Source organism: Erithacus rubecula, assembly GCF_903797595.1.
Source record: "Erithacus rubecula genome assembly, chromosome: 15".
Classification (NCBI taxonomy): domain Eukaryota; kingdom Metazoa; phylum Chordata; class Aves; order Passeriformes; family Muscicapidae; genus Erithacus; species Erithacus rubecula.
Window position 1 is genome coordinate 7,193,070 of NC_136667.1, and position 23,199 is coordinate 7,216,268.

A 23,199-nucleotide genomic window follows, 5' to 3' on the forward strand; every position below is an offset into this window, starting at 1 on the left:
TTTAATAAAGTGTATAAAATTCTTGGTTATGTTTTTTATGGATCCATATCTACACATTAATAGGAGTTTACTTTAAAAACTTTTCAAGTTCCAGTTTATTAGTCCCAAACTTCAAAGATTCTGATGTAAAAATAATAACTAATGAATTTGAATCAATGTTATATCTGAAGTGTAGATCAACAGAATAAATTTCTTTCCAGAAAATATCTTCAGTATTTTGAATTCTGTAGCCAGTGCCTCCTTTTTACTGGATGCATTCGGCCTATCATATTAAAGTTACTAACACAAGACAGACATTTGTATTTTAGAAAAATAAAAAGTAAAACTTTCCAGATGCTGCCTTTTGGTTTCTCTCGTGCCTTAGACCTTCGGAGACACATGTGATGTGGTCTGCTTGGCTTGTATTTTTCCATGCTTCCTTTCTGACCCTGTCTGTGATGTGATTAGAGAGGAGATCAGAGCTGTGCATTTGAAGATGACCATGAAGAATGAGTCAACTCCCATTCAAAGGCCTGCAGCTTTTGTAGAACAGTGATGTGTGTATTAATTTTTCTCTTTCAGCATTCGTGTCAGATCCTGTTGTGAATGTCCCAGTGCAGTCATACAGCAGTGAGCTCCCCTTTGGCAACAGCCTGGATTCCCCAGCTCATCCCAGGCTGCCTGGCCAGGCTCTCACCTCTGGCCAGCACAAGCTGGGGCTGCCTCTCACCATGGTCTGGAGCCACTGACTGAGCTGGGTCTAGGCTGCTGCAAGAGAAAATTGCTTCTTGCTGAGCTTGTTTGTCGTTTCTGTAACATTGCATAGATTTAGATGTAAGAAAACTGCTCACCAGTGAGGCCACCTTGGTCAGCAGCTTGTTCCAGCAGCACTGCATCAGAGGGGCTCTCACCCTCCCCCTGCGCTCAGCACTCGCTGCATCAATGTTGAGCTGGAGCCATGAGCCAGGGCACAGCATCACTCGGCCCCTGGGCAGCACAGGACAGCGTGGGGAGCCCGAGGATGTGAGGAACTGCCCTGGGATGTGGGAGTGTCACTGCAGCCTCGGCACCTCACCCTGAGGTGACAGTGACAGGACACGCTGATGGGTGAGCCTGGATGGTGCAGCCAGAGGAGTTTGGTGCCAGCACCTGGGAGTCCCCTCACAGCAGGGGAGGGAGCCTTGGCTCTTTTCCCAAAGGAGTTCAAGAATCTGACTCTTGGGGCTTGTGGGAGGGATTTGGAGTTTGAGCGTGTGTTTGAGGGGATGTGGGTGCAGCAGGGCAGTGGTGAGGAGGCACTGCCAGAGGAGGCTGGGCAGACCCTGCTCCTCATCCCCAGTAGGACAAGCTGCTGACTTTGAGAACAGACAGACTGAGCCCAGGACAAATTATGTAACTGCTGCTTTTTCATCAGCCTGTTCCCCTGACTTCTCCTTGCAGGTTAATTGACTCTATTTGTGTGTCAAGGCCACTTAGAGCTTTCTTCTATAAATGACTCCTGCCTCATCTGATGGCACAGTTAAATGTCTGAATTGTTTCTTTGATTAAAAAAAAAAATTAAAAAAAAAGTGGAACTGAAACTTTTCTAGGCAGTTGATGTGGAAGCACAGGATCCTTCCTGAAGAGTTACTCATAATTTTTATTGCTAGCTTTGGTGTGGCTTGCTTTCCCTGCAGGATGGAAACAGGGGCTTTCAAGTGATGCATTTCTTGGAGTTGTGGGATGGGCTGAGCCTTGGCTGCTTGGAAACACCAGCTCTGGTCAGAAGCCTCACCCCTGGAGGAGGTTGAGGATGGGAGTCCCACTAGCACTGAAAATTGAGGGTAATCCAGCAACAAGAGACTTTAAATTGTGTTTCAAAGTCAAACAGCATCCTTGGGCCAGGGATGTGGGATTTTACCTGGGGCCCATTTGCAGAAGTTACAGGAGGAGGTGCTTTATAGATGGAGTTGGGTTAAAGGATCTGAGCAAAATTATTTATGATGCTGTATTTACAGCATGTGTCATTTTGAAGTCTTACAGCACCTGGCCCATCTACTTTCTCACTGGGGCTTGTTTGTGCAGGAAAGTCAAGTTTAATACAAAAATCTCTTTTAGCTCTTTGGCTGTTGAAGCTTCAGTGGGAAACATGGGAAAAATTCAATTTTTCAAGATTTTCTCTATATTCAGATGGTCCAAAGCCAGTTTTTATTCATTCTGGTCTTGTTGCTGGACAAATAGATCAATTTGATCTATTTATTATGATAAATAATAATGGAGAAATGTTTGGCTAATCCCCAATGAGCTGGGATCTCAAATATGCTCTCCAACACAAGCAGTCCTTACCTCTCCCCAGCAGGGGTCATGTCGGGGTGCAGGGCAGTGTGAGGAACAGCCTGTGCCCTCTCACTTGTGCTCTGAGCTGTTAGTGCAGACGAGGGACTCAGGTGCCTCCCCCACCCAGGTGAAATGTGCCTTGAGTACATCTCTGAGAGCCAACAAAGGATCCCTGTCAGTGGACTGGGAGGCCTTTGAGGTGTCTGTGGACAGGGAGACAGAAAAAGGCACAGCCTGAAGGCCATGGGGACAGGCTTGGAGGAGCAGCCACCCAGCAAGCCAGCTCTGATGGGGTCCCAGCAAAGCCTGGCTCAGTTGGAAGATGTTTGCTTTGCCCTCCCCTCCTCATTTTACCTTTTTCAGGGTGGCTCTGCCAGTCTGTTTGGCAGGCATGTGCCCTGGCATCTGCCCCACTGTTCCCACTGCCCTTCCCCTGGATCTGAAAGTGTAAATCCAGCCCTGAGGGGATGGCACTGTGACACCTCACCACCTGCCTGAGGAACACCTGGCACCTTCCTCTTCCTGAGGAAGATCCCTGCTGCCAGGCAGGAGGCCTTGGCACAGTGCTGCTGCACCATTTCTCACTTGACAGCCACAGCTGGGCTCCACAGAGGGATTTCTGCTTTGCTCCATGGTTCATGTAAACGATTTGCTTGCAAATGTTATCAGAGCCTTCCCGAGGGAGCTGCTGCCTCCCACCTCTGCAGCCACCGTGTGCTCAGAGCCTGTGTCTGTAATTGATGCTGCCTCTGCTTTAATGCTTCACAGCACCAACGCTCAGCCCACCTCCCTGCAGTGCTTCTGCTGCAGTTCCTGCATGTCCTGGGCTCCCCATGGCCATCAGGCTTTTGTGGCTGTGGCCCCACCTGCCCCACAGTCCTGCCAACCCTCAGTTTTGCCCCCACACCTGCAGCACAGTGGCACCTGAATGTCTGGCAGGATGAACATCTCCTGGTGATGGCATCAAGGGCTGCTGGGGGTGTTTTCAGCTGCATGTAGCTGCACCAAAGCAAAAGTGCTTGTGCTTTGTAAAGCTTCTGGAAAACTCTTATTGAAGAAACCTGTGTTTTGCTCTCCTCCACAGAAGCCTGAATGAAAGCCATCAGCCACTTGCCCTTTGGGGTGAGCCTGCCCGAGGGTCCCACACTGCCATGCTAGTAAGGAGACAGGATATTGCCATCACTGCTCTGAGCCAGGTGTGGCTGTGCCAAGGCAGAGGAAATAAAAAGGTAAGACCATGTATTCTCTGGGGTGCAGGGTGCTGGTGGGCACCCACAGCCCATGATGTTGGGGAGTGCAGGAGCAGCAGGTGCTGGCTCAGCAGCTCCCCTGCCTGGAGCATCCCCTGTGCTTTGGAAGCTGGATGTGCCCAGTCCTGCTGTGACCCTCAGTGAGGTTTGGGACAGGATGGGTGATGCACAGGCACACATCACAATGCTAGTTGTGCTATTGCATAAATCAAGGGGATTTTGGTGAGGGTAATGAGGGCAACTTGGGGCTCTGAGCTGGGGAGGAGGAGGAGGCCTTGGAAGATTTTGATTTCCTACACTGAACAGTGCAAGGGTGGGGTTAGACTGAGGGTAGCCCATGCTGAGGAGGGAGGTGGGCTGCAGTCCCCCCTGCCAGGATCTTGCTCCTCTGCCAGCTTTGCTCAATTATGGGAAATCCTTTAAGCTTTTGCATTAGTGCTGTATTTAGGTCTGCGCTGTATTAGGGCTTGGCATAGGGAGCACAGTGAGATTTCTCACTTAATAAAGAATGTTTTAAAGGCATTTGTCACCGTGGGCCTGCTGCTGGGAGCCAGCTCTGGGCAGGCAGGGAGGGTGCTGTGGGAGGTGAGGGAGCTGGGCTGGCTCCAAGGCCTGCTATGCTTGGCCTGGACCTTGGGCCAGGTCTCTTCTCTGCCCCCCTGCTCCCACACTGAACATTGGGACAGAGGGTCCTGGTCTGCCCCCTTTACCCATCCAGCCAGGGGCTACACCAGGTTGTGCATGCCAGGGCTGCAGCTGGTGACCTGCCTGCCCATCTGCATCAGCACAGCTGCTGGCAAAGCCCAGCCACCCTCCCGTGAGGCTGCAGTGCTGGCGGGAGGCCCGTGCTGCTGGCAGGGAGTGTGTCATGGGCGGTGACCAGGGACCATGAGTCACCACCGCCCACCGCCAGCCAGCCAGCCTGGCCAGGGCTGCCACGGGCTGCAGAGCAGGAGCTGGCAGAGACCTGCTGCCTCCCCCTCCTCCTCCTCCTCCTCCTCTGCCTCTCCCCACCTGCAGCCTCACCAAGCTGCATCTTGCACAGGGCACCAAACGATGGAGCGTCCCTGTGGCAGCGCTCACCTGGGGCTGAGCTTCCCTGAGCAGTGTGGGGCTGTCATGGTCCCCCCACACCCCTGCCCACAGCTCTACCCCTGGCTCCTGGACAGCTTGGCAAAGATGGGCCTGAGGAAATATGTGTCCCCTGAACTGGACTATAAGTAGCTTAAGCTGGGGCTGGGCCAGCTCAGGGTGCTGCTGGGAGCCAGGAGGAGTCTCTGGACTCCCCTTTCAGTGTGGGTTTTTCTTTTAATCTGGTAATTGTTGAGGCAACTGAGTACTAGACCCAGATTTTGAGCTGCTGGTGATGGGCTGTGGCAAATGGCCACACTCTTGTGGAGGGCAAAGCTCAACCCTTGGCTTGTGGGCTTCTCTCCCTGCTTGGCCTCCCATGAGTGGCACTTGAGCACTTTGATCCTTGTCCCCAAACTCCAACCCCTGCAGTTGTGGCCTCAGCCTGGAGAAAGCCAGGCTTCTGCCTCACACCATGGCTGCTACATCAAGGGCAGAAGTTGTGCTGTGGCTCAAGTGACATCCCTGGGCAAGCCCAGTGGAAGTGCATGTGCAGCCCCTTGTTGGGGGCTCAGCTGGGAGCCCCAGCAGCCTCTTTCCCTTTCCCTCAGACCTGCCAAGTGAGCAGGAAAACAAAATTTTGGATCTGCTGCTGAGCCAGGCCTCAGAGCAAAAGCAGCCCCAGTGCCTCTCCCAAAACCACTACTTGAATCCCCAGGGAGAGCCCCAGCTCCAGAGAGAAATCATCAGACAGGGAAAGCTTTTATTTCCTTTCTGTCTTTGCCTTCTCCAGGGCCAGGCTTGATTATTCCTTTCAGCAACACAAAGTGCTAGAGAGGCTCAGCAGCCAAAGATCAATTTTCTCTGCTCTTGGTGCAATGTGTCTGTGCAGGGGGAAGTGGCTTTTTTCCTTCCCTTCCCATTGTGCTGAGACTTGGTGAGTGACACCAGGGGCACTGGCAGCTGCACTGCCAGAGGGAGGGTGGCAGGGAGGGTGTGCCAGCCCTCACCTAATGCTGTGCTGATGGAGGGTGTCAAAGCTTTTCACTCACAGCCATTGAAAAGCAAAGATATTGCTGGGGAAGAAATCCCAGCTCTCCCAGACATCAGTATCACTCAGAGGCACAGTGCAGGGTGGGACCCTCCCCTGCTGCCTCTGCTGCTGCTGTGACATCCCCTCTCATTCACCACAAAGCACTTGCTAATGGAGAATGACTTTCTTTCTAGGGAACATGCAAAAATTTGTCTCCACAGTAATAATATGCAAAGATCTCATGTTTAAGTGATTGGAACATATTGGTGACACAAGATATGAAGACTGAACACAGAGAGATTCAAGATGGTTCTCAATTACGCAGACAAGATAAGGGGAAAAAAAGAGAATTGCAGAATTTTAAAAGGATGGGAATTTGGCATGGGATTAATTATTAGAGAAAAGATTAGAACAGCAAAAAAGCAGATGAGAAATACCAGAGGGGTGAGGCAGATGGACCAGAGCAAGGAGAGCTGTCAGCCCACAGACAAAGATTAACCTAGGGATGAGCCCTGCACTGTCCCCACAGCATCCACATGCCCACACTGGAGCTGTCTCCAGGGCTGCTGTGGCACAAGACAGAGGGAAGAGCATTCTCTCATGCACTGGCATGGCTGGACTTGCTCAGGGGCTGCTGGCAGTGAGGTGTCCATGGCTGTGGCTCAATGAGGCAGTGAGCCCTCAGTGTGAGTGGTGGCTCTGTCCATGCAGGGCTGTTTGTTAGTCCATCTGTGCAGGGATGGGATGTGGTTGCCTATGCTGGAGGCTGGAAAGGAGCATCAGCCTGGCAGAGCAACAGTTTGCTTCCACCAGCCACTGGTTTGATCCTCTCCAGGCTGTACAAATTGGGAAATGCTTTGAAACACTGAAGTGTCACCCTGCAATTCCAGGCAGCAGCCCTTTGCTTCTTTAAGCAGAAATACAGCTGGGGTTTGGATCACCAGCTTTTATCCACAAAATGCTCAGGCAAGTTCATAAACTGCAGAACAAAATACTAAAGGCTGCAGGTAATTATGGCAGAGACCTCTGGAGTCCTCCCCAGCACGAGGAGCCCCAGCAAAGCTGTCAATGGCTCCCACTGCTGCTGATCCTGGCTGGCAAATATTAATTTCGGTTTTTTTCAAGTTGAGAAATCAACTGCTTTACAACCCTATCTAATTTGAATACTCTAATTAAGCAGTTTCGGTGCTTTTCTCCTCCCAGGACCTTCCCTGGCCAAGCACTTTAACCCCTTGGTTCCCAGACTCCTGGAGCAGTCAGCCTCTGAGGTCTGCTGGTTTGGCACCCTTGGATAACGATGATGGATGCCACATGTCATCCAGGCTGCAGCTCTCCAGGGTGCTATGAAGACCCTTACTGCTGTCTGGATTGTCTCCAAGCAGCCAGGTGTTCTTTCTAGGAGAGCTGACAGGCTCTGGTGTGGAGGACACACAGCTTTGTCCCACCAGCCTCCCTTGACAGGGAAGCTGATCAAGTGTCTCATAATGAGCTCGCCGTGCTCCTGCTCTGCAGACACTGGCTGTTGGCAAAGGCAGCCTGGGGAGAGGCTCTGCCTGGCTCCCACTGCCCATGGCTCTGCAGAAAGCCTTCTCCTCTGCCTCAAGCTCATCTCCTCTGGAAGCATTTCATCCAAGATATGCTTCTGCCCTCATCAGAGACACCTGCAGGGTGGCCAGGAGCAGGGACCCTCTGCTGCTCTGGTTGAGGGAAAGAGATGGATGGGAAAGTGAGTGTCAGCATGGGGAACAGGGCCATGCCAGAAAGATGGTCTGTGATATTCTGATTTGATACTCCATGATTCTAAATCGAGTAGGATGTGCCACCCTGCAGCATTTGGTGACAGTGGCACTGCCCACCTGGGAAGTTTATCTCCCACATGCCATGAGTGCTGCCAGAACTCAGATACTGCCTCCCATGCCAGCCAGGAGCTCCAGGAAAGGACCAGCATCCCACGAGAAATGTCCCTGTGTCACCCACCCAAGGCACTGAGGCCCTGCCACAAAGACAAGGTGCTGGGCTGTCTCAGTGCCACTGGCTGTCCCAGGGCTGGGGACAGGACCAGCAGTGGCTGTTCTGGTCTCAGGTCACTGCACAAGCTGGCAGTGCCCTCCTGGGGACTCAGCACGCTTTAATGAGCTCAGTGCCAGAGCCTGCGTGCAGGAATTAACCACTCGGAATAATACTTGTCACTTTGCTGGGAGGAAATTGTCAAGTGAAAAGCAATTTACTAAAAAAGAGGGAGGAAAGGAATGGTTTTGCTTATTAATATCAACATCATATTAAAGTATTTTCTCAATATCCCATTTGGGTTGAATTTTACATCTTCTCTCTCTTATTCTCACCAATGGGAGTAAAGCAGGGGGGGGTTCACTCTAATTAATTGTTGGCTGCTTCATTTGGCCAGCAAATTTCATGAGCAAGGTTACACATTTCTGTAGCATTTGAATTGCAAATGCTGCAGGAATATGATAAAAAAGGAAAACACGTGGAATTCTAAAAGCAAATGGGAACCTTTCTGCAAGACATCAGTTTAAAATTGCTTTAATTTTACAAATTTTAAAAATACATCTTAACAGATTATTTACCTTCCCCCCTCCTTTCTTTTCATTTAGAGTTTAAAGCAACAGGTTTGGTTTGTGTATTCACTGTTGCCTTCTGGCTTTTTATCCTTAAGGAACTGTATTTTCAGTTTTACTCTACTGTTGGCTAGAAACTGTAAAATATGTATGTGTATGTATTTCTATGAAGAGCCTGTCCCATGTGTTGATTTAACAAAAGCAAATCTGAGGACAGCCCTGTCCCCTCAGCTTTGCAGAAATTTGTGGAAGGTGGTACCCAAGGAGAGGGTGCTGTGCTGGGTGTGTGGAGGACAGGGCTGTTTTTGCAGCCATGGAGCTGCAGCTCGGTGTGAGCCCAGCACAGACCCAGTGAGCAATAGCTGGAGGCACTTCCCAGGCACTGCAGAAAGGATTACAGCAGCTTGGACTGTGAAGGGCAACGAGGAGAGAGCTCGGCGGTGTCTGGAGTAAATGGGAAGAGGAATGACCCGTGAAACCACATTTCTGGCTCCACCAGCACCGGCTCGCTCACGGAGCAGTGACTCATCCCCACCCAGAGACCTGTTCGATGCTGATCCTGCAGGCAGGAGATGCAGCAGCAGAGGGGAGAGCCAGGAGAGAGGGCTGGTGGGGAGGTGAGGGGCTGCAGGCACTGAGTGTGCCAGGGTGTAGCAAAAGCACCTTCCCCTGTGGTGCTGTTCAACTCCTGGACCAAGCTCTTCTAAATGGCTGATGATCTGATCTGAGAGCCAAGGAGAGATGCTTCTCCCAGAAATCCCAAAAGCCTCCTTGTTGTATCAATTATATTTCAGTGCAGCCCTACTTCTGCTTCAGAATCGGTAATTGCTTTGGAAAATGTCCTTTACCTCTTTTGAAGCACCATCATGCCTTTTGTTGCTACTAAAGTAATGGCTAAAAGCTGAAGGATGGCAGAAAATCAGAACTTTCTGAGAAATGTCCTCAGGATTTGCCTCTGAGTCATCTCTATATTGGCAGGAAAAGTTGGCAAAAAAGAAAAGCATCTCTGCAGGTTCTGAAACAGCCCCAGAATTAGGAGTCTGGGCCAGGTGGACACATCCAATCCCTAAGACACATTTCACTGGAACCTGACAGGGCTGAGATCATAAGCTGTCACTGCAGTTATGTGACTGGTGTGACATAACCTCCTTGAATGAGCTGCATGTGAGAGCAGCCCCCGGTGCTCCAGCAGCCATTTGAGCCCTGAGGAGCTGGTCCCTACCCTGCAGCTTCCATGCTGAGCACCATAAGGCACAGTAAGTGGATTAGCAAAACCTCTGGAAGAGGCAAAGAAGAAATGACACTGGGTCTTAAGCTGGTTTTGCATGTATTTACGCAAATGATGTCCCCAGCTAGATGGTAACTGAGGTGAAATCTGGGTTATCCCTGCTGCCCTGGCTCAGCAGCCTGCTGCAGGCTTCCTGGCAGAGGAGAGCCTGGTTTGTAGCTGAGGCAGACACAGGGAGTCAGAGCAGATCAATGATGGCAGTGGGGACAGCCCACAAGAGGTGGTGGCAGCAGCACAGCAGCCACACTGTGTCTGCAGTGGGGAGGTTTTGGCTGCTGGGGGCTGGTGCAGTCCCACCCTGGCATCACCAGGACACGTTCCAGACTCCTCACTCTATCCATGGCTTGGAGATGCTCCTTTGTCACCTCTCAGGGTACTGTTCCCAGTCCTGCCTCCCTGCTGGGCACAGCACCAGGCAGGATTCATCTCTCACACTGGTGAGATGGGGATTGCAATTATTCCTGGCCCTTGCTTGTGCCATCTGTCTGTTCCCTGAACATCCCTGCAGGATCTGTGTCTTAGCAGGTTAATTTAATAAGAGCCTGCTTTATTGTTGCTGGCTGCAGGCACAGCACAGAGCAGCTGAGTCCATCAAGAGCACAGAGCAGCTCTGGCAGCAATCGAATCCTGCCCGGATGTTCATTTGGGAAGGTTGTTTTGCTGAGAAAGGGCAAACCCTCCTGGGGCAGCACTGAGGGCTGAGCCCTGCTCCTTTCTCCTTGGCAGGAGCCGTGGAGAAAGTGGCAGCAGAGATTAAATCAGGCCTTTGACCTGGGATGTGCCACACCTCAGCGGGAGGAGATGGCGATAGCGAGGGAGTGGCAGAGGTGGTACTGGCAGGAGGTGCCCTGCATGGCTGGCTCAGGGCTTGGCCATTTATGGCAGAAGCAGCTCTTCCCATCCAGAGTTTCAAAACCTTTTACATCACCAGCTATTTTTGTGGCTCAGGATATGTGGTAGGGCACACGGCGGTGAAAGAGCTGCACGAACTGTTTAATGAAGGGAATGACTCGTCTTAAGGATAACAAACTACCTGGTGCACTTTGAGATCGGCCCTTTTGTTCAGCTCTAGACATCTGTGCCCAGGTATAAAGTGCTGTGAGTTGGGAAACAAATCTTGGCAATGCAAATCAATACTGGAGAAGGGAAAAAAAAAATCCAGTTTCCCAATCCCGTGTCCACCTGCTTGGGCTTCCCCTCAGCCCATGAGCGAGGCGTTGCTGATTAAAGTCAATTGCACAAAAATACATTTGGCTTTTCTCCCGCTGTGCTCTTTGCCCCTTCCTCTCCCACAGTCATTCCTCCACCCATCACAAACATAATGGGCCAGCAGCGCCACAAAGACGTGCACAGAATGAACCTAAGTGACCGTGTAATCTTATTATTGTCACCCTCATCCTCCCTTGCCCCTTTTCTCCCTCCCCCCATTTGTCACTGTCGCCGATTGTGTCATGGTTAAAATTAGAAGGGAAGCTCCTCTGGGAGCAACTGCGGCTTTCCTTTATCCCCAGCACCCTGAGTGCATTAAGGTACTTTGCAACAACTCGTGATTTCTAATGGGGTTAAAGTAGGAGGCAGCCTGTTTTAATGCTCACCTTTTTTACATTTTCGAGCTGATTCACCAGCCACATGAAAATCTTCCATGCAGGCACGTCTGCCTCCTGCCAGCAATTCACTTGACAACACAATTCTGGAGGCAATGGTGAAGGAAGGAGAAGGCTTTTTACTTGCATGTAATAAAGAAAAGTTAATCAAATTTGGTGTAACTTAAGTAAGATTTGTTCTGGAGGATGAAAGTCCTCACTGACATTTTCCCATAATGGACATGTTCTCTTTATGGAAAGGAAGTGAATAAAATAAAGCTGTTTGCAAAAACAGCCACAAGCAGAGTCACCTCCTCAGTGCCTTTGGATGGTTTTAGCCTTGACCTGGGCTGCTGGAAGGCCAAGGATGTCCTGGGATGGACACAAAGCAGCAGCTGTGACTGCCTCGGACTTGAGATCAAACAGGGGAAAGGGACAAATCCACAGTGCCTGATGGAATTCTGCAGCCTGCAGGGAGCAGCAGAAACACATGTGGTAATATTGGAGGACAGCTTCTCCTGCGGGTGGGAATCATCGAACGGGGGGATTTTCTTTTAGAAAGAAAACAGGCGTTGATCCTTTTCAGTTCCTTCCTCTTTCCTTCGGGGAGCTGCAGTGCCGGGAAGCGGCGGGTCGGTCCCGCAGCACCGGGATGGGATGGGATGGGATGGGATGGGATGGGATGGGATGGGATGGGATGGGATGGGATGGGATGGGATGGGATGGGATGGGATGGGATGGGATGGGACGGGACGGGACGGGACGGGACGGGACGGGACGGGATGGGATGGGATGCGATGGGATGGGATGGGATGGGACGGGACGGGACGGGACGGGATGGGATGGGACGGGACGGGACGGGACGGGACGGGACGGGACGGGATGGGATGGGATGCGATGGGATGCGATGGGATGGGACGGGACGGGATGGGATGCGATGGGATGGGATGCGATGGGATGGGATGCGATGGGATGGGATGCGATGGGATGGGATGCGATGGGATGCGGTGGGGTGGGGTGGGGTGGGGTGGGGTGGGATGGGATGGGATGGGATGGGATGCGATGGGATGGGATGCGATGGGATGCGATGGCTCCGGTGCCGTGCTGACCCCTGCTGTCAGCGCTGCCGCAGCCCTGCCCGGCACAACTCCTGCGGATCCGGGAGCATTTTAATGGCCAGGGCTCCGATGGAGACGGGTCGCAGCTCCCGGCAGGCGAGCAGCGCCGGGACACGGGCAGGGCGGAGCGGCAGGACAGCGCCCCGCGGCTCAGCGCCTGTCACCCGACAGCAAGGATTTTCTTCCGAATATCGAATCTGAACCTACACTCTTTCAGTCCGAACACATTCCCCCCTTCCTGTCACTGCATGTGTTATTAAACAGTCCCGCTCTGTCTTTCCTGTAAATTCCCTTCAGGCACTGAAAGGGCAATTAGAACCTTTCTCATCTCCAGGCTGAACAATCCAAGTTCTCCCAGTCTTTCATCATATGAGAGGTGCTCCCTCCCTCTGATCAACTTGGCGACTTTCTTTGTCACCAGCCCAGCGGGTTTCCAGGGACGAAGAACGGCGGTGCCGGTGTCCGACTCTCGACACCCGCCGGTGGCATAGCCCGGGTCTCTTCCCAGCAGGGAGCTCACAGGAGTTCGCTAAGGCGTTCAAGTTATGGAATGCAGAGCAGGAACTCGTGAAGGGACAACGCGCCCCTCACAGAGCCGCCCGCGAAGCGGCTGCGGCCGGGACCGCCCTGTCGAGCCCGCCATGTTGGGGGCCCGGGCAGGGACAGTGCCTCGGTGCCACACTCAAACCTGTCCCCCGTCACAGCGCGGTGCCTCGGTGCCACACTCAAACCTGTCCCCCGTCACAGCGCGGTGCCTCGGTGCCACACTCAAACCTGTCCCCCGTCACAGCGCAGTGCCTCGGTGCCACACTCAAACCTGTCCCCCGTCACAGCGCAGTGCCTCGGTGCCACACTCAAACCTGCCCCCCGGCGCAGTTCGGGCAGGCCGTGACGCAGCACGCCGGAAGTGAGCGCGAAGCGACGGGGCGGGGCCGCCTCCGGTGCCTCAGCAAAACCCTTCCGGGTGGGGGTGGCCCTGGCGGGCGGGTCCCGCGGCCGAGGCGGCGATGGCGGGAGCGCGGCGGTGAGGGAGCTCCGCGGAGCTGGGGCCGCGCCGGGCGCTGACGGGGGTCTCGCTCCCCCCAGGACGGTGCGGGAGCAGTACGGCCTCGCCCTTCACCTGAGGCGGGCCGGGGCTATGCGAGGGCCGCGGTGCCGCCTGCCCTAGGCCCGGGCCCGGCGGGGAGCGGCGAGCGGGGCCCGATGCGGGAGTACAAGGTGGTGGTGCTGGGCAGCGGGGGGGTGGGGAAGTCCGCCCTGACGGTGCAGTTCGTCACCGGGACCTTCATCGAGAAGTACGACCCCACCATCGAGGACTTCTACCGCAAGGAGATCGAGGTGGACTCGTCCCCGTCGGTGCTGGAGATCCTGGACACGGCGGGCACCGAGCAGTTCGCCTCCATGCGCGACCTCTACATCAAGAACGGGCAGGGATTCATCCTCGTCTACAGCCTGGTCAACCAGCAGTCCTTCCAGGTAACCTCGGCCGGGTCCCGTCCTCGGCTGGAGCCGCCCTGCCCGGGGACGGCGCCGGGCCGAGGAGGAAGTTTAGGGGTAGCCACGTGTGCGTAGAATCGCTTTTATCTCCGAAGGGCCACAAGTGTAAATGCCCAGCTTGAAAGCGCGTTTACCAGCCCTGCTTCCTGATGGAAAACTGCTTGCTTTGCAGGTACTTATCAGGGTGCCACCATTGTTAAATCCCACGCAGTGCTGGAGAACAATGACTAGCTCCCACTTCCCCAACAGAAATCTCTTGGCAATCCCCTTTTGTGAAGAAATCACTCGATATAAAAATCGAGACTTCCCCTTCCAACCCCCTCTCCTTCCTAAAAGGCATGTTTCTGCAGTTGCTCTTGAAGAGAGTCTCATTGTTCTGCAGTTGTGACTTGTTAAGGGAGCTGCTATTTTCCGCTCCCTGCCCCCAAAATATATTCCTGTCCAGCACGAGCTTGATGCTCTCCCAGCGTAGGTGGAGTACTGGAGAGGAGAACTAGCTATACATGATTATTTGTAGATCTCGATTTGATTTCTACTGTTAAAACTCTCCAAAAAAAAAAGACATTTTGTCTCTGAGACATTGTCTCAACCAGCAACTGTAGAAACGGGGGCTTTGTTTTTGGGCAATAAGTGAATTTAGCAGCGCTCCGTGCAGCGCAGGGATTTGCAGCTCCTGCCTTGGCTTGGGCTGCTGAGCTGGGTGTGTTCCAGCTGCTTGGCAAGACCTTGCACACCCCCACTGTTTGCTTCTGCTGAAGGCTGAACCTTATCTTAGCAGAGGCCTCGAAACAACCCTGTGCAAGCTGAAGACGTGCTTATCTCTGGAAAACAACAGCAGTGACATTGGGATGCTTCTGCTCTCATTTTCACTGATTTTTGGGTTCCGGTGAGCCCGCATTATTTGAGGAATGGGTGTAGAGTAATCCACCTTGTTAATATTTAATTGTTCCAGTCTGGCTCTAGTGTGTTTGCTCTGAAGGCTGTAGGTGTAAACCACTCTGCAGTTCTTTACACAGTGGTAACTTCAAACGCTGGGATTGCTTTGTCTCAGAACTATGCAAGAATTTGTAGTCCTGATAGTAACTTAAAACACTCAGGGGGCAGAGGAGGCTGACTCAGACTTTCAAGTGTAAACTCCCCGTGTCTGCTCAGACTTGAATAAATGCATCTCTAGGTAATAAAATCTCTTTACAACATCTAATTTGGTTACTTACATGTGATTAAATGTGTTCACAATGAATTATTCTAAGCATTCCAGGACTGAGAAGGCTTTATTTAAATTGATGGCTTTCTCAAGCTGTAAACTAAGCACAAACTTCCTAAATGGTTGTGTAATGGCATGCCCCTGCTAGGGTTACAGGTCCTTAGACTTGAATCAACTTCTTCAGAAAGCTGAAACCAGCCTTCAGAACAGCAATAGCTCTGGCTGAACCATCTGAGAGCACAGCAGTCACTTTCTGTTTGTAAATGCACATATATCCTATAAAATGTGTGTGCTTTCATATAAAAGTAGCAACTTAGTGATAGGTGGTAAATTTTCTCTGAATTCTAGTTCACTGTGACTATGAGTTTAAAAAAATCTTGTGATGTATTTTTCATGTTCAGTTGCACGTGAGGGTTATTAAAATGTGTTTCTGCAGCAGCTCCATGTGATTTGGTTGCTTGCATGTACTAACCAGCTGGATTGTTTGACCAGGACATCAAGCCAATGAGGGACCAGATTGTCCGGGTGAAGAGATACGAGAAAGTTCCTCTGATCCTAGTGGGGAATAAAGTGGATCTGGAGTCGGAGAGGGAAGTCTTATCTGCAGAAGGCAGAGCCCTGGCTCAGGAGTGGGGCTGTCCCTTCATGGAGACTTCAGCCAAGAGCAAAACAATGGTGGATGAACTGTTTGCTGAGATCGTCAGGCAAATGAACTATGCCTCCCTGCCTGAAAAACAAGATCAGTGTTGTACAACTTGCATCGTCCAGTGAGAGAAATTAAGAAAAACCTCAACCATGGCCATACAGAGCAGGTTGGTGGAACAGTCATAACTAACTGAGGTGGCTAAACATGGTCTTTCAGTAAAGATAAAGGGACAGGGAGTCTGAAATGAGGCAGCCTTCCTCCAAAAGAGATGGGAGCTCATGTGCACACGATTGAGTCAAATGGATTTCTTGTGTTACTTCCAGTAGGGTTAGTCAGGGAATGCTGCATTTGCTTGCAGTAATTTCACAGTGACACAGAGTGAATGATCTCATCTGCACCTACTTTGACTGTCAGTGCTGTATTTGATGCTGTTATTCTGCATAAGTGCTTTGTGATGTTGCAGTGGGTTTATTCTTGTAGCTGGTATCTGAACTATTTTCAAGTAATAGGAGTTACCTTGGAGTTCAGTGAGATTATTGTGTCCAAGTTGCCCAGTAGTTTTTCTGAGAAGACTTTGAGCTTGTTTAAAAGAAATAAAGTTCTGCAGTACAGAACTGACAGTACCCTGCTGTCTTATCAGTGGAATAAGTCTCTCTTGCAAGAGAACCAGCCTGAGTGGTAAGTGGCTCAAAGCCCACATGTAATAATCAAGGGCATGCACAAAGTGCTCTTCATCTCAAATCTCCAGAGCAGAGAACACACTGTAAAATGGCTTCCCAATGCACAACTCCCCTTTCCCAGTGACTCATAAGAGGTGATGAGAGTGTGGTGTTCAGAGAGCCCACTGTAAAGCTTCTCCTATGCCAGGTGTTGCTTAGGTTTTTGTTTTTTTTTTTCCTCCAGGACAGCTGCCTTTGGTCTTTCACATGTGTGAAAGACTACATGTGTGTTCTTTTTCAGCACCTTTTTCACCTGACTGTGGACAGGTCTGTTCCTCCCTGGTGTGTGTTCCTGTGAGGAGGTTCTGAACCCCCCACACTCCTGTTTCCCCTGTAGCTGTTGCAGGTCTTGTTTCACACTGGCTCAAATCCACGTTACTGCAAAGCACTGTTGGTGTGCTCTGTGTGCTGCAGCTGGCCCCTCAGACCTCCAGCTGTCTGTTGGGCCTGTCTTCACAAACAACTCATCCTGATCTCTGAGGGCAAGTGCAGGAGTGAGGGATGATGTGGAAGTTCAGGGGAAGGAACTGCCCCTCCTGACAGCTGCACACAGACTCCCACTGCCATGTTAGTGACTTCCTTAGCTCAAAGGAACTTTGTGTCTAAGTGACAAGAGGGAAAATAGGTTATTACTGGAAGTTTTGGACCATGTATCCTCTTTAATCTTGAATGCAAGGTCAGAGAGTGAAGTCTCAAAGCTTGTATTTGAGGTTGTTATCAAGTGCTTTGTAAAGAAAAAGTTTTAGGTGCTCATGGCCCTTGCACTGTCATGCTACAGATAATACATGATGTTTTTATCTCCAGTGCTGTGAAATTAGAAAGGGTAGCTGTCTCTGTGTAAGAGGTGTGTGTAAGTTTGAGATTTGCTTGTTGAAAGGTGAGTAAGCTTGTTTTGGAGCAGAGGAAAATACAAATAAAGTATTTCATTGCACATTAATCACACCTGCAGAGTCGACAGAGTTCTAGGAAGAAATTAATCTTAAGAAATTACTGCTTGTTTTTTTAATTGAGTGCTGCAGGAGTGGTCTCCTGAATTGTGTATAGTAATGCAATGTTTCAGCTATTTCTAAGGCAGTTTCACAAACAAGATTATATGGACTAGAAGTATCATGGTAAAGGATATGGCAATTCCTTGAGTTACTAGTGTTTCATCTTGTGCAGGTTATTTTCTTAAACTCTGACAAAATCAGGCCTTTCATCCTTGAAATTTATAGTTCTGGAATTAATTGCTTCTAAGGGAGGCTTTGTAACCTATCTGCTTCTGGATTTAGCACTAAGTAGTGCATTTAATCTTAAGGGTGAAATTGAAGAAGGTGCAAGGCAACATGTTATTCCTTTGAATGATAACTTATGCCTAGATTTGGTGGGTTTCCTAAGCATGTTCTTGTTTCAGGAGAAACATCTGTATTCTTATGTCTTTGTGAGCTCTTGAGACAGAGGATCTAAGCTTTTGTGATAGAGATTTCCTTTCCTTCCTTCTGCCTGCCTTAGACAATCACCCCAAGCTTTTAGCAGGGAACTGCTTCCTTGCTTCTGGGGAATGCTGTTTCTACCCAGTGTAGTCTCATCACCTGTGCCAAACAAGTCTTTCCTTCCTGATCCATTTCCTATTCAGTCCAATTCTCATTATGTCTGGAACTTTTGTTGCTCATTCTGGCTTTTTACAGGCTTCATGCTCTGTATATTTCATTTCAGCCCAACACTTTTGGGGTATTTTCCTCTTCCTGGATCCCACTTTATCATTGTTCTTTGATTGAGCAGATGTAGGATCTCATTAACTTTATCATGAGCCTTTGCTACTTGGTAATTTCTGTCTGATGTGCTTTGCTAGGAGAGGTGCTGATGGTGTCTTGTGATAGCTCTAATCAGCTTTGTAATCCTGCTTATCTGTGATCCAGGAAACAATTGCTGCTTGTCAGACCTCTGCTTTAGGAGTGACCCCTCCTAGGTAAATTGAAACTGAGGAAGTAAAACCAGCTGTCTGAAAATCTGTGTGTAGGAAATGGGCTTGAACTACAGCTGTGTCCTGGGATCATCATCATAATCTCTTGAGTTCTGTAACCTGGCTGTGTCCAGGAGCAGTCTTGGGTGTGTCAGTTCACAAAGCAGTGCATACACACACCAGTTTGTGTTCCTGCAGTTCTGCTGCAGAAACCCATGGGAGGGGTAAGGGTGGATATTTTTTTTTTTTTTTACTGGGCCTGGCTTTGCTTTGACACTGTTGCAGTGTCAGTTTTAACTCACAGGTACCACTTAACCTCTTTTTGGTGCTGATACCTCTGCCTGTCTGTCAGCTATGATGTAATTTTTGAGAAGCATTTGTGGAACTGCTGTTCCAGTCAGCTGCCCTGGAAGAGATGAAGGATGGAACATAACTGCATAGTCAGGATAACCCTCAGTTCCTTTTGAAAATGTGGTTTTTTCTGACATCCTGTTTCCCTACTCCCCTTTCCTGTTTCTGCAGTGGTCTTCTGTCATTTTGCTCTTGCATTCAGAGAAAGGAGAGTTCCAGGACCTGCTCTGTGTTCCTTGCTCCAGCATTTCTCTTGAATTTTCAGTATGACACTGTTTTGTTTTGAATTTTCCTTAAAGTATGGTACCTGGTAGAGTGCTCATAGAGTGAAGCCTTTCTGATACAAATAGGATTGGTAGTACCTTAACATTGGGATGAAAGACTGATTCTGATTAGTGAATTCTGTCCCCTGTGTTCCTGAGTAACTGATACTAGCAAGGTTGAAGGAAATGTGTTCCTCTCTAGGAATAAAAACTGAAAGTGTACTCTAGTCTATATGGCTGTGCAACACAGATACATTTATTATACTGTATTTCTAACTTCCCCTTTTCTCCTGCCTGCTCAGAGAAGAGACCAGAGAGTGCTATAAAATGTCACAGGCAAATGAAGCCAGATAAGGTATCATGTAGTGTTAATTTTAGTAACTAAACACAAATGGAGACATGAAAAATCTGAATTGGGAAGTCCCATACCTGCAAATACAAGGATGCTGAAGGGCATGTGGAGGAAAGTACCATTACTTCATTTTTCTGTTCTTACTATTCCCAGCAAATCTTTTCTGGCTACATTGTTGAATGCTGGGTTTAGATGAAGTTTCTGGGGTGGATCTAACTCTGGTAGGATGGGGAGCTATGCTGTTAATGTTTTGCTTCTAAACAAAGATAAAACATCTATTAAGCAGGTCCAATCTATCCCCATTAGAAGCTAAATGTTGGTTTGCTGCTTCTGACAGTACAGGGACCCTCTCTGTCTAAAATTTGTGGACCAGCAGCAGTGTGTGGGGTGGGAGTAATTTCACCAGACTGGGAGAGATTTGCTTTTAGTTAGAAAACATACAAATAATCAAGAAAAACCTGGCTGTTGGCTCCTGTCAGGGCAGGAGTGCTGCTCCTGAATATTGGGGTTGACCAGTTCTTAGGCAGGAGGGGGAACCCTGGCTGTGTCAGAGCACTCTGCTGTGACAAACTGTTAGCTGAGAGCAAATCAACAGAAAAGAAATGGTGCTGTAGGAAACATAAGGTCCTTACTCCTTTGGTGAAATTACTTCAAAAATTGAGAAGGCTCCTCAAAATCACTTAAAAGCTGTGGATCAAGCTAGAGTGAAGTACATGCACGTAATATGACAGGTTTCTGACTTTGAACTTCACCTGAGACTTAGGATATCTCTGCAGATAAATCCTGGGAGCTACAAGCAGGTTGTCTGAAATGCAGAGAGGGTTTGGTCCCATTGGTAACATGTTGGTGTGCTTGATTGAGGATGGTGGTGTACAGCTCTGTCTCTGCTGTCTCAATGATAAGGGGCTTTTTTGGAGTCATTTAGAGGGTCTGGTTGCTGAGAACAAGTCAAAACTGACTTAATTGTCTCATCTGCCTGTTCCCAGAACTTGTGCTAAAGGCCATTGCTGTGTAAAGGCTATTGTGTGTTTCTGGGTATTACACAGGCACTAGGTCCTGCATTGGTGCATCTGTAGAAAAGAACTTAAATTTCCTGGCTTTTTCAGATCTTTAGATGCATGCAATTTCGTATCCCACAGCAGCAGCTGTTACAAAGTGAATAGTAGGTTATTGCCTGCTTGCCTCTTGTATTACCACAGTTAGTGAAGCATTTGGGAATGCTGCTGTGAAAAACAGTGCTTTGGGGCTCAGGATGGAAAACTGGCAATTCTGGGCAAGGGAGGAGCTGTGTTCACTTTGGATATGTATTGAATGTGGCTTTCTTTTTCTTTTTTTTTTTTTTTTTTTTTTGTTTAAATTGCAGATAAAACTCAGAGGAAACTTGCACAGATGCTGCTTTGGAGAACTTTCAGCCCAGGTTGCAGAGCTGAGCCTTGGTAAACCTGTCTCTATTACAGCACATTGCCATACATCTAAGTGCATAAGGTTGGTGGCCTCCAGGATCCACACACCTTAATCAGAATGCTTAGCATGTTTACCATAAGTTTTAAAATCTGTTCTTTATCTATCAGTCCTTTTATAGCTTTCTAAGTTCATATAATGGCTAATATGCAAGAGTTCATTTTTAATATTTTAATTGATTTCTTTAATCAATTCTGAACTTGTATTTATTAAATACTTAAACTCAGTATTACCTACTCAATGCCTTTTAAAAGAAGAGAGTTTTAATGGAGAATAAGTTGAGCCTTAAACAAATGGTTACTTCTGTATATTACCTCGCATCAGTGCTTATTTCTATTTGCAAGGTTTTCTCCTACAATGTAGTTGGTCATTCTTTGAGACTTTTTGTTTACGTGTGACAGTGTCATGGAGAGATACTGAAGGCACCTCTGTTGTCTGGATGTAGTATCCCTTTTCTTGGCAGATGCAGCTGTGACAATGTGTTTGTAACCAGTCCAGTTTGACAGTAGGGATTACTTGGAATGGGATATAAAGTCTCCAGCTGATGTTTCTTGCAATCTCGGGTTTCTTAATTGAACATGACAATTGTAGCATTTGAAAACAGCAGCACACTTTTCCTTCTACTGAGTTTCTAAACTTGCTTGTTTACAAATTGCTTCTCTATGCCTTTGAAAAGGGATAATGTATCCTTCAAAACAGGCTGTATGCCTATTCTGTCAGCTCAGCTTTGCCTGGCACAGTAAGAGACATCTACTAGACCTCTGCATATGTAAATCTAATGCAAATAAGATCACTTTACCTTTTATAGTTCCTAATATTTGTCTTTCTGAATAATATTTTAAAGCAATATTTGTTAAAGTTTTTCTTGCACTGTCACAAATTGCTTTTTAGTTTGGTTTTTTTTCCCCAATAAACAAGTTTAATATTAGAGACAAGTTGGTGTAACAAGGGGAAAAGCACCAGGTTTCAGTGATACTAACTGCAAGCGTGCTTTAAACAGCCATTGCCTTCCTTATTGTTTACCTGATCAACATTTTCTCTGAATACTTGAAAATTTTAACAGTAACACAGGTATAAAGAGCAGAATGAAAATGTACAAAGAACAGACAAAATCTTTTTGTTCACCTTTATTAACGTGTTGCATACATGAGAGCTTTTTCTAGCAGTGGTTTAAAATGTGTAATTTTTTTTGCAGAAATTTAATAACTGCAGCTCACCTACTGCACCAAAGTTCTAGGTTTTTAGGAGCCCAGCTTTAGTCATTTGAACATGCTTCTAGAAATGTACATTCTTTCCCTGTAATAGCTAAATATCTATGAGAAAAGCTCCAGTAAAAGCAGTGATGGATATATGAGGTTAAGCAGTTGAAAACTCACAAATTGTATTGTGGATGATGGCATTTGAAACAATAAAAGATCACCGGTACAGTATCTCAATATTAAAGTGTTTTATTGGTAGTAATGCAGGCTGACTTTACAATTCTAGCAGAAATAAAGATTCTGTGTCTACATTCAGTGTTGAATTTGAATCCTGAAAAGAAGAGGACACCAGGATTTCTGCCTGGTTATTGAAACACCTGATTCTTTTTCTGTGGGGTTACTTGAATTTTTTTTTTCCTGTTTGTACAAACTTTATAAACAGGCTGAGGCTAATACTTAGGTTTGCACTTTAATATCAGAATTAAACCAAACCTTGTATTCGAAGTAGATTTTTTTTTTTTTTAAGTGATGGTTGTTGATCTTTTTTGTAGGTTGTAAGGAGGTAATAGGATATGAAAGTAACTCATAAAGATCCTAGTTTTCTTTTGTCTAAAAAGGAAAAAGTTGGTTGATATTGGTCAGTGGTTCATTCCTATGGGTAGTTTTCAAAGCAGTGTTCATTTTCATTGACCTCAGCAAAAAAAAGAGAAAAAAGAAAAAAAAAATCACAAAAAACAAACAAATGAAAAAAACCTTAAACTTGAACTAGCTTAGAGTGACAGGACTGGGAAAATGAGAGATGGTTTCTTCAGCACACTTTGGGGGGAAAAAGGGACCAAAAGTTTATTTAGGCTTCCTCAATAGTTTGCATGTGAAGTTGCTTATTAGAGTAAGAGGCTAATAATAAATGCAATATGTATTGTCTTTACTATGGCATCTGTTTAGGAGTTGTTCAAATCACTGCAGTAGGGCTCTACAAACAAAAAATGTAACCTAACATCTTGTATCTAATGTACTGTATCTTTATCAGTGATAGGTGAAATCTGGAATAACAAGTGCAAAAATGGAACAATTACCTATAATGCTTTGTAAAAAGTTTTTTCCAGTAGAATTCATTCTTGTCATTTTGTAAGACAACCCTACAGTCCACCTGTTTGTAACTTTTTTAATAAAATAGATACCTGTATTACCAAACTGGGGTGAGTAGTCTCTGTTCAGTTTCTTCTGGAGTGGGCTGAACTGACAAGCTGCTGCTGCTTTTTTGTTTTGTGGGTTTGTTTTGAGGTCCTGGTTATTCTAAATGCAGTAACTACATTTGAATTGTCTTGAGTGAGTCCTTGTGTGGGGGAAC

At 48.1% G+C, this 23,199-nt stretch overlaps 1 protein-coding gene and 1 long non-coding RNA gene across 2 annotated transcripts; one reads left to right on the plus strand and one right to left on the minus strand.

Annotated features, from left to right (window-relative positions):
* Positions 1–9,535: 9,535 nt before the first annotated feature.
* On the minus strand, positions 9,536–13,023 carry LOC306808387. Its single transcript, XR_013776015.1, has 2 exons — positions 12,903–13,023; positions 9,536–11,203 (listed from the first exon to the last, which is right to left on the minus strand). It is a non-coding gene; the product is annotated as an uncharacterized lncRNA (long non-coding RNA).
* A 174-nt stretch (positions 13,024–13,197) lies between these two features.
* Positions 13,198–23,042, plus strand: RAP2C (RAP2C, member of RAS oncogene family). The gene is made up of 3 exons (XM_079318937.1): positions 13,198–13,690; positions 15,408–15,727; positions 20,552–23,042. The coding sequence occupies exons 1-2, from the start codon at positions 13,418–13,420 to the stop codon at positions 15,684–15,686; spliced, it is 552 nt and encodes a 183-aa protein (XP_079175063.1). The 5' UTR covers positions 13,198–13,417; the 3' UTR covers positions 15,687–15,727; positions 20,552–23,042.
* The last annotated feature ends 157 nt before the right edge of the window (positions 23,043–23,199 follow it).

Excerpts from the sequence above, each read along its gene's own strand:
- RAP2C (XM_079318937.1), top strand. The coding sequence starts at position 13,418 with ATGCGGGAGTACAAGGTGGTGGTGCTGGGCAGCGGGGGGGTGGGGAAG. Across the intron at positions 13,691-15,407 it reads TCAACCAGCAGTCCTTCCAG|GACATCAAGCCAATGAGGGA; the intron begins GTAACCTCGGCC and ends TTGTTTGACCAG.